Source organism: Azolla caroliniana, unplaced genomic scaffold (genome assembly GCF_043228905.1).
Source record: "Azolla caroliniana isolate FFs.n. ecotype wild unplaced genomic scaffold, voAzoCaro1.0.p SCAF_5, whole genome shotgun sequence".
Lineage (NCBI taxonomy): Eukaryota > Viridiplantae > Streptophyta > Polypodiopsida > Salviniales > Salviniaceae > Azolla > Azolla caroliniana.
The window spans coordinates 5202663-5214455 of NW_028230440.1; the positions used below are offsets into that span (position 1 = coordinate 5202663).

General features: G+C 37.7%; 2 protein-coding genes across 2 annotated transcripts; one reads left to right on the top strand and one right to left on the bottom strand.

Moving 5' to 3' along the window:
- Window positions 1-1994: 1994 nt before the first annotated feature.
- On the bottom strand, window positions 1995-5066 carry LOC147863841 (uncharacterized). Its single transcript, XM_087320585.1, has 6 exons — window positions 4968-5066; window positions 4722-4813; window positions 4318-4384; window positions 3968-3998; window positions 3714-3854; window positions 1995-2287 (listed from the first exon to the last, which is right to left on the bottom strand). Exons 1-6 carry the CDS (start codon window positions 5007-5009, stop codon window positions 2193-2195), a joined length of 468 nt encoding a protein of 155 aa, XP_087176711.1. The 5' UTR covers window positions 5010-5066; the 3' UTR covers window positions 1995-2192.
- A 3806-nt stretch (window positions 5067-8872) lies between these two features.
- Window positions 8873-10862, top strand: LOC147863842 (uncharacterized). Its single transcript, XM_087319110.1, has one exon. The coding sequence runs from the start codon at window positions 8979-8981 to the stop codon at window positions 10521-10523; it is 1545 nt and encodes a 514-aa protein (XP_087175236.1). The 5' UTR covers window positions 8873-8978; the 3' UTR covers window positions 10524-10862.
- The last annotated feature ends 931 nt before the right edge of the window (window positions 10863-11793 follow it).

Consider the following 11793-nt stretch of genomic DNA (forward strand, 5'->3'; position numbering starts at 1 on the left):
ATCATTGTGGAATCTATAGTTCTCGGCAAAAGTGAAACATATGCATTCAAATTCAGGTATGCAAGCACGTTTTGTGGTCTTGAACTTTTATCCTGAGATTATGAATTCAATTTTTTGTTGTGCTGTATTCACTTCCAGAAATTACACATATTAATATATGAGTAATTCATAATTTTGAGAAATAAATATGAGAATGTGAGGACATATTACAGTCATGTATGTTTCAGTCAAGATACTTTTCTCCATAGTTCCCACCTCTCTAGGATTCTTCAATCACAAACAATTTTACAAAGCCAGAATGTTAATGTTCTACCCGTACGGGAATGTATTTACAATAGTGTTTCTATTGATCATTGGCATTGTGGAATACACAACTATTTTCATTTACAATAGCATTTATTTATATGCACATTAACAGTATTGACATTCCTATTCATAGTTTGTTCTATTAATCATGGACATTGTGGCAATTCACAACCTGCTTTTCATTTAGAATAGCAATAATATATACATGCATGTACTATGAACATTGTGGAATCCACAACTATTCACTTAGAGCAGCATTTATGTGTGTGCGTATGTGTTGTAGATATTCTTTGCGAGTTTTCCCTCACTGTGAGGTTTTCCCACCACTAATAGAATACTTTGCTAAAACTGAGTATGTATGTGTAGGGATATATGGGTGTACGTACATGCAATTTGTTCCGTGGGAAAAACTTTCATTCTAATACTATATACATACCGCTGTTTGAGAATTCCACGGAATCCCGGGGCATTGTTTGCAAAGCAAACGATGCCGACAGTGGCTTCGTCCACCATGTTCGAGCAAGGGAAGAGGCTCCTCCACCAGAAACGAAGCAGAAAACCGATCTGGGAGCAGATGGAAACTTTGGATGATGTACAAGAGGAGAGAGAGAGATTGTCCCCTCTGAATTTAGACGAAGAAGGGCCGAAACGTCTGTTAAAACTCTGAACGAGGAGGCTCAGGCCTCTTCTCATGTGCCCAACAACCACCCTTCTATGTTTCTACTCTCCAAAGCCCTTCTTCTTCCTCCTTCCTTCCTCTTCTATTTTTAACACTCTCCTTAGAAGAGTTTTGGTCTAGTCCAAGCATGACTTGGCTTGACTTTGCTTGACTTGGCTTCACTTGAATCTCCCTCAATGTATGACACCATACCCGCATGGACCCGTCGCCACATGGCTAAGGTTTTGACCAAATAACATTGCTAGGATGTCAAAATGAATATGACAGTATGTACTAATTATTCTATCTTGTAATCACATGAAATGTGAATTATTAAAGGCACCCACAAGAGAAAGCTCACGGATGATGCATCATCAATATCCCACTAATCTCCTTTGAACATTCATAATCTTCTTTTTATCTTTTTGCTTGCTTCTCCCAATTCACTTTCACATAATGATCCATCTATGTGTATTTAAATCAAGCACAACAAACATCCACAAATTTTCAATTTTGTCTAAATACAAAGTCTAGATCCTTTGGAAATATAATGGGATGCGAAATTCATTTGGTTGACTAGTGCCATATCTTCAAGAGAGGGATTCAAATAGTCTGGAAATTTAATGTGCACTATTGGCTAGTATACCATTACTAAAAAGCTATGCTTGTTTAATCTTGATCTAATTATTTGGTATTAGCATTTGTAAGTTTGTCAAGCTTCTCAAGAGATCCCAAAACATATTCATGATGAATGGAAACCAAATTTACAACATTCCAATCGCTTTTGCCTACCATGGACTTTCATGTTAGTATATGTAGATGCTTTACTTGGACAAAATAATAGCATTGTTGTATAATAAGCTGGTTAATAATGTATACAACTGAACAAATTACAAAATCGATGTTGAACTTCTGGACCAATTTATTGAATTAGTGAGAGCATTTTGGTCAATATCTGCATTCATGTAGGATGAGGACATTAAATAGCATGATAATACCTTTCTCCTATGTGCCTATGTAACAAACAATAGAGAAAGTACGCGTACTATGATCATAAAAAAGATCAAAATTCAACATTAGCTTTTACAAGGGAATTCACAAGAAGATTGTTGCTTTCCCAACGATTGTTCTGATAAATAATATATGTTGTCACGAAGCAATACAAAATAGAATATTTATCATAGTGTGCTTAATGTCATAGTTGATTGGCAAAAATGTCTGTTATCCATCAGTTCTCGTTGGTGAACATTTGCGAGTCCAATTGCAATGCCATGGGCCCATTGTTTACGAAAAACACCTGCCGCTTGACTCCAAACAAACCATCTGCACATAAGAAAGGAGCACACTTCTAAGAGTTAACTTTTATAATCCTATAAATATTCAATTTTAAGAACATATAAAAAAGCAACTTAATCAAGAATTATACATATACAGAAAGGCAAACATGCATATTTCACATGATTGATTGTTTCAAAGTCTGTCCTTATTTTTGAGATTATACTATGTTTGTGACTTGTTTCAAAACAAGCAAAAAAAAGGCATAAACAAATATATAATTCTATTTCCATATAGTTTTAGCTGGGGAAATTGATAAAGGACAGTCACTAGTTTATCTAAATTCTATGGAAGAAATAAGAGAATTGGTCAATAGCCAAAGCACAAAATGAGCAGTTTCTTAAAATGTATAGAAAAAAGACATTACAGAAGGTGAGGGGTTTCTTATAACGTATGGAAGAAACACATTACATGGAGAGACGGACAAACAGGCAATTTTTCTTTGAGCAATAGAACATTCAGAACTTTATAAATGCACATCCTCCAAAGGGAACACTTCTACAAAGGAAAGGACGTTATTTTGCAAAGGATACATATTTCAAAAACCTTGTAGCATTAAAGTCTTCTGACTAAATAATATCATATTTAAATAAACACAAAAAATCTAATTTGTTTTTTGCCAAAGAATAATTGACCAAAAAACTCAGGACACAAATGATAGAATCACAATATAGATATTCAACACCCAAAAAACGATAGCTAAACCACCTGACCGCACTATCCTTTGAGCAGGCCTAGAAATTCAGTCATTATAAATTATCTAAAAAACTAGTTTTTAACAAGATCAACTTTTTGCACAAACTAGTAAGCGTGCATGACTAAATTCTCAACCTGAATGTAGAAATCCTAATTTCTCTATAAACTCTGGTTTATGAACTTCGAAAATCCCCTAAACTCTTAGCTTCACACTATTCACACTTAAATTGATCTATCCTATCCAACAGTTCAATTCTGTTGTGAAGAACCCTCCAAAACTATCACAATTACTTATTTCTAAAATAATCACATACATATCTATCCATATAAGTAATTTCATGTTTTGCTAGGCTCACATATCTTTGGTTTCGTAACAGAAAAAAATGAGGAAGGTTACTAACATATTTGGTGCCAAAACACAAATACATTCCAAAGATTGAAGTTGTTCTTGTTATTTTCTCAATATGCGATGACCTATAGAACGATTAGCATTCCCTATGTTTGCATTTGTTTTCAATGAATCATACTCTTTCAGCACCTCAATTACTCCACGTGTACAGATTCAAAAACTCCCAATCTATTTAATTTCTTGATATAAACAATCATCATTTCATCACAAAAAGCTATTGTATGATTCTTTTGGGGTAATTCTTCCTTCTCTTATTTACAGATTCCTACATAAACATTCTTTTGTATGAAGTACAATTAGAGAAGTTACCTTTCACTTTGTCTTTGCTATATATTTGGGCAAGCCTTTCATGGAAAAATTCATACAAAGGTTTTGCCTCTTCAGATGGCATTGCATCATGAAAATCAAGTCGATTCCCTTTGAAAACTCCATATAGAGAGAATTGGCTAACTGTGAATTATTAAAGAACAGAAAAAAGAATGAGAAAATATAACTAAACAAGCAGAAAACAACATGTATTTTTGTTGAAAACGAAAATTAAAGAAGAAAGGATAAGGTAAAACCTAGAAGAAGTTCATAATTGCTCTGCATGACCTGGATGAGAAGGCACACTCAGATTTCCTTGTGTAATGATACATCTACTATACATATATGTATGCATTCATCTTCGAAAAGAGATATGGTGCTCAAAGAAAATAAAAGTCTATATAAACCGACTGAGGTTTTCTTTTCGTATGCATGAACTGATAGAAAATTATCATAAATTTATAGGAACTCAGTAAATATACATGCACAGACACACAAATAGATATATTTTGTTGGATTTTGCTCCCATGGTAAATGTTTCCAAACCTGCAGGTTCGAAATTTCAACAGAACAAGGGCTCCTTTTTCCCCAACACTGATGGACTTACACTATTCTTGGATGAATCTTGAGATGCCATATCATCAAAAAGGGGCAAGTTCAACACTTTCTGGCATCTACAAATATCATGTAATAGATTCATTATATATATGGTACAAATGTATATGCATGATATGTTTGTGTTTATGCATGTGTGGATATATACAAAGACCACAATGGATGCGTCCATGAACTAAAAAGTTTCAAACACTAATGATCTAAAAAGCACGAGATTGAAACCATGCGACATTCTTTAACCACACAAATAGAAAATTGTATTTTTCCTCATATGATTTCACTCCAATTTGATGAATCTTTGAATTTACTGATGAATTTGATGAACCTTTGAAATTTACCAATGAGGACTAACACGAAGGAAAGAAACAAATAATAATAATAAATGGAAATGAATACATGGATTCTGCATCAGCAGCTATGTCGGATTTAGAGAAACCAACGAACAGGAGCAATCCATGGCCAATCTGTGAGATTATCTCATTATCCACCTGCAAAAACCGTTCATTTCAGACATTCAATTCGTTTCATCGACTGATTCCATGGGACGGGGATTTCATTTTTCTATCAATTCGGCCCCGTATGAATGGGTAACCCTCACTATCTCTTCTTCATTCACGAGGGAGAACGATGGAATGCACTCACCTCGACGCGAGCTGAGAGGACTCTCTGCAGTAAAACCCTCATGTTGGTTGTGCGGGGCAACACATAGGAAGGCAAGGAAGAGAGAGAGAGAGAGAGAGAGAGAGATAATTTAAAATTTAAAAAGACAGGAGAGACTAGAGTTGGGGGTACCCTCCATAAATATCCAAAACCATCTATTATTGGGGGGGGGGGGGGGGGGGGGGGGTATTCATTGGTATATAACCAAAATTTGACACATTGGGCCGAAAGAGCCACCCGCAAATGACATAAAGAGATATCGTCCCATAATTGTCCAAAACGAAACTCTGAGTCCCATTTCTTCTCCTTGGTTGGCATTGCCATTTGGCCGTCTCTTTTGGACTCGTGTGCTTTACTTATCCGTCGGAATTCAGTGCATGACACTCGCCTCTCCTTCCATCTCGATCGAGCTTATATGCTAGTAATGAAGTTGGAGGAAAAATAAAAGGAAAGGCTCCTCAATAACCCACGTGCATTGATCGGAGTTTTGTCATCCCCCCTCGAATGCTCCTAATCACCACCTCTTGTGCAATTACATATGTTATTTGAATAACCACATAGTCAATTCATCTGAGGTTTTTTTTCCCATCGATTATATGTCATTCTCCTTTCTTTATCTAGGCAATTTGTTTTTTCTTTTGATTTTTTATTACTTACTTTCCATGTGCCAATTACAACCACATCTCGATGCAAAGATTTGCTTGGGTTTGAATTTTGGCATCAATTCATGTCTCTTCTTTGAATGTATTACGTTCCTTTTTTTATGTTTGTCTCATAACAAATATGTATATCATATCTATTGATTCCAGTTCACGACTTAAAACACCACTTATGGTTTATCATGCCAAGTCCATAATTATGACCATATTTCCAACTAGGATAGGAGGGTGCATCTAGATGTGTCCTTGCAGGCTGGAGCTAACGTACATGATAACAATGAGAAAAATGTGTCTTCTTCTTACACTAATCATATGGTATGTTTCCTTGTCTTATTTCAACTATACACATTATAAGTTATCTACTTTTTGGTGATGTTCAAATTTCTAAATTGTCTGCTACAAAGAGGGACATTTGAAGAATGATGTAAATCCAAATATTTTGACCATCTTATATAGTTTACGTGTCATGACACAGTGACATCAAATACATATTTGGTGATGATTGAACCTACAACCTCGAATCAACAAGATGTCATGCTCAATCATTTTAACATGACCATACATTTATATATAATTGTGTAGTATTCTATAGTCTACCGTATAGTACATTTCAGAATCAGAATATTCTAGTCGTTAGTATATTCTAGAGATATTCAATCTCGGAACTTGTATAAATACTTGTAACCTCCTCGATCCCTTTCAAGGGATTCAACACTAGTCATTGACACATCAATCTAGTATTCTCCTTTCATGCCATATTGTCTCCTTGATCTTTATATTACTTCCTATGTTTATAGTCTTATCGCTCACGACACTTATCAGTTGTAGCCTCGTCATCCGTGCTACATCCCAGTCCGCCATTGGTGTGTTCGTGACATAACGTTTCAATAATATATATTCCATGCGTTGTGGACAATGTTTCGAAAACCCATGTTTTAAGGCAATATGAAATTATAAATAATTTAAATGTACACCTAGTACATAGCTGGCGGTTCTCTACTATTGAGAGAGAGAGAGAGAGAGAGAAGACTTTCCACATATAAGGGGGTATGTGAAAAATTTGGAAAATTTGTGGATCATTGTAGAAATTTTGTATGAGCAACTACCTTGCTTGAATTGTGTACCATATCTTAATCAAAATCAAACACGGGTGTCTAAATAACAATTGGCACTTGATTACCTCATTGTATTTTGAATCCACATAAATTTCATCCACCATTTGGAATGCATAAATGTGAGGCAAATTATTTATATTTACGAGCCATTGGAAGAAATCACAAGAAATGAAAATGTGCTCACATACACTATTGAAAATCTTCTAAGAGAATCAGAGTCTAATAAAAATGTCCACTTGTAAGATTTTAACATGTGACATGAAGCTTTGAGATTCTTTAGAGTTTAAAACCTTTTAGGATATTTGAAGGAAGTTGTTTAGGAGATAATGTAATATATACACACTTGCATGTTATTTATTTGCAAAATTGGCGATTTTACATACAAAATATATTGGATGATGTCATGGGTGACTTCGTCGACCAATGTATGTACAATACATACTAATGGAAGTTCTTAACAATAGTAACAATTTACTCACAAAGAATATCACATTCATAATTTATTTCAAGCCTATGTTGAGATATCTTGAGGTCTAACATTTGGACCACACAATTCTCACGGTAAATTGTTCCTTTCCCACCGACTTGTCACATACAATCACTTTTGTCAAAGAGACGGTTAAATAATAAAGATGTCCTTTTATTTTGTTGGATACTTTCATTAGTTTCATTTAAATTTATTAACTCATGTAAATGTTCCCAATTTGTAAGATTGGAAATTATTAGTCAACTAAGGGCTAATAATGTCGGTCTATGTCTTAGAATACTTTTTGTCCACATTGTTTATTGTCACGTTATTGTTACATCCACTCAACTCAACTTGGAATGTACAAAATATTTGGTCAACGAAAGGCCGAGAATGTCTCTTTATTTCTTCGGATACTTTTGGCCTTATCTTTCCACTATTCCATGTATCTTCCCCTAAATCTTTATCAAGAATGCTCCTAAGGTATTCATATGAACTTGAAACACGTCTAGTGGGGTTTCCTTCTAATTTATTAAAAACCATACATCTCTATTACTTTCAAGAGGATGTCAACTTCAAGCTTGTTTCCCTACTCTTCAATCTATATCAATATATACCATAAATGTAAAGCAAGAATTTGAATGAAATAAGTTATACATATGTTCGTAGTTTTTACATGAAATATGTAAAATTACAAAAACATTTTAAAGTTTGTCTCATCTAGGCTTAGAAATTAGGATAGCCAAGCTGACTTATGCAAATGTGATATTTTAGAAACCTAGGGATTGAATCAACTTCAAAGCCTACACAACTCAAAGGCATGTTTACATTTGCAAATCAACAAAACCTTATCATTCGTAGTGTATGATACGAGAGCATTAGAGGCTTGGAATCAACTTTACATGTAGATCAATAAGGCAACCAATGAACCTAAGACTTGACTCATCTTTGTATGTCGATATAAAAATTAAGGAATTTAAATATCAAAACCAAGTTTGTTATTGTTTTGATGCTACCCAAAATAGAGGGGAGTTATTTTTTAACAAGTTTCCACATCACCATCAAACTTGGTATCTGAAGCTTGTTGCACAAGTTAGGTAGCCAAGAGAACCTCATCAAGGTAACTGTGAAAAAATGTGGAGACAAGTCAACATTGGGCTTAAAGAAGACGAGGAGAAGACTCTTGTGTGACGGGGATGATCGGTGAGTGGAGAAAATGTTGACCCCACAAAATCACATTGGAGAGAGAGAGAGAGAGAGAGAGAGAGAGAGAGAGATTAGAAGTTAGGAGAGAACATAGGTCAACAATTTGACCAAAGAATATGAAAGGGCATCAAGGTTGACCCCTCTAACTTAATTCCACAATGTGAGTACTCAAGCAATAAATATGTCAAAGGTCGGAGGAAGAAGGCAAAGAAACTTCCTAAATAGTTCGAACTTAGTACTCTCGATTGGAGGCCTAAATCAATAAATAAGAAAACAATGAAAAAGGAAAGGTTTAGAAAAAGGTGGGCGGTGGAAAGTACCAAGCTCAAACACTACTTGCTTTTGAAATCAAAGGAGGGGGTGAGGTTGATTCTTAATACACCCAACCCCCCCTCCTCTTCTATATATAATATATATACACAACAACAACACAATGTTTGTATTTGAAAGCGAGTGAAGTGTGCACCTAGGTGATACACAACCAACCTGTTTCTTGTGAAAGGAACTAACTAACCAGTTGGGGTTGATTGTCAGCCTCATCAGAAAGATGGCAACTTCATCCTCTATTACTTCCACAACATTCTCTACTACTACTACTACTACTACTACTAACTCCGCAACGATCACCACGCCCACGCCCTCGAGTAGTAGCTCGACAAAGCAAGCGGGCCACAGGGTTTTTTCACACCAGTGGCTCCCCCCGGAACACGAGGACATTGTCATCGATGAGGAATTGGACTTAGAGGCAGACGCGGACGAGGAAGAAGAGCCGGAGGAGGACCGGGCGGGCGGGCGGAAGGACGTGAAGCCGTTCCGCGGGGTGAGGAAGCGGAGCTGGGGGAAGTGGGTAGCCGAGATCCGGGAGCCCCGGAAACGGTCCCGGATATGGCTAGGCTCCCACGCCTCGCCTCGCTCCGCGGCCCTAGCATTCGATGCCGCCTCGTACCTCCTGCGCGGGGACTCCGCCCGCACCAACTTCCCCCACCTACTGCCCCCTTCCTTGAGAGACATCTCCCCCGGACAGCTCTCTCCCCGCTCCGTGCAGAAGCTCGCCATCGCCATCGCCAATTCTAGCTCCACTGCCACTTCCGATCCTCCTCCTGCTTATATGGTAGACCTTCAGCCTAGCGCTGCCTCATCCGCCACAATGGTGCCGCCCCCTTACGATTCAGCAGCTGCAGGCACCCCAGATTTAGGCCCTCCTCCTCCTCTTGCTGCTGCTGCTCGATTTCCTGATGCTTCTGTTTCCTCCGCGAGCCCTCCGCCTGGATCGCCTCTCCCTACCTCCTCCACTCGCCCTTCCGATCAGAAGTTTCCATGGAAGATCTCTGAGCGGCAGCGGACGCCTTTTGCTCCTGCGTTCGAGTCTGAGGCGGCGTCCACCCCCGCAGGGCCACCACCACCACCACCACCGGATAACGCCGACCACGTGCCAAGCTTCCATCCCCATTGGAAGGACGGTCGGGAGTCCCATCTTCCATTCTCCTCACCCGCGTCCCCCAGTGTGAACACGATCAACAGCTCCTATCGACCCATGTCCGTCATCCCCCGCCGTCGGGTCATATCCCATACATCCACGATTGCATTAACCTTAGATTCTTCACGTGGCACGCCACCACCCCTCACCATTTCAAACACGACAAGACACTTGTTGCCGGCAATGGCAACGGCATGTCAGCCGACTCCATCCAGACACTCCATGATTGGATCCACCTTAGATTCTTCTGGTGGCACGTCGCCCATCACCATTTCGAACCACTTGTTGCCGGCCAGTCAACAAACTCAACTCGGACAATCCACGATTGGATTTTCCTTAGGTTCTTCTCGTGGCATGTCACCTGTCCCCACTTCAAACATGATGAGGCACTCGTTAACAACGACCAATCAACCGATAGGATCGCCACATGTGATGCACTCCGATTGGCTCAAGTATAGTGCCAAGGTAGAGTTCTCACCAAGGCCCACCATTGAACAAATTGTTGATGCAATGCTAGTCGTGCCTCCTGGCCACTTGCCAACTCAACACATTGGATCATTGTGTGAGAGTGACAATGATGACACAGCGCCTTGTGAGCCCCTGTGGGAATATTAGGGGTTCACAAGACTACGTGGACTTTTAAAAGAAAAAACATTCTTCAAAATTTAGCCATCCCTCATGAATTCAAAACCTTAATGATAAGAATGGCTCTACTAGTACAAAAAAAGTTAAGGAATCGAATAATGATATATTTGGTGTGTGAAGAGAACTACAATTTGGTCATTTGACTTGATCCCTTCGAACTAACATCTCCTTAGATTCTAATCTCCACCTACTCAATGTTCTACGTGAGATTCTACGACACTGTAGAAAGTAAATCAAGTTAACATTAGATTCCATTGAAAAGTGCTCATGGGCATGGAAAGGTCAGACAAAATGGATCAAATTGTTTACCATGATATTCATTTTATTCAATGAAAGTGCTCGATATGAATCATTAGGGTTTAAGAACAAAGCATCAAATGCTACAACGTTTGACTTAAACTTCTTATGTGTGCTAGAAGATAACACAACTTGTTTCAAGTGGGGGGAATACAAAATCAAATGTTGTAATCAACATGAACATTTTTCACTTGCTATTGTCAAATTTCCATGGCATTATTGTATGGGCATCCCTCTAGTTTAGTTCATGTGAATTCCCATAACTTACTCTCTTATAGAAAAAATAAATAAATGAGTGGCATTTTAAGTTAAATAATTAATGACCATAAAGAACGATGTTGGTGAAGATGAAGGAAGAAAAGAGAAGAATATTATCTAGATAACTAGTGGAAAGGAGCTCGCCAGAAGAAATATACCTTTCAAAGAGAAGAAAATGAGAGAATAGTGTGATGCCAAGTCTATGAATTTTGTGTATGCTCACCATCTCTCTTGCCATGCTTGAGAAATATATAGTTATTGCAACTTTTTTTCTATCTTTCCTTAATTAATCTTATCCTAGAAGTGTTGCCTATTTTTATCCATAGTTTCATGTTCTAATGGGGAGGGGGACACAAAGTCTGCTTAACAAAGGTGGCCAACTTTATTATTACTTTCATTTAGCCAAAATTCTTTACATGTGATGCATTGACTTTTTACTGTATCCAAAAATCATATCTCACATACGTTCAAAAGTGACATGTAACAAATTCACACATTATGCATATGCCCCATAATGCCCATCCAATTAACTTCACCTTGCCTCGTATAAAGCTCACTTTCTATTTGCATATGATACAATGATTTCTAGACGCAAGTACGGACAAAATAAGATATACAAATTTTTAATGGCACTGGTGTAAGTTCCCCTATATGTTGTCCTATACTCCTGGAAAATTTGCTGCAA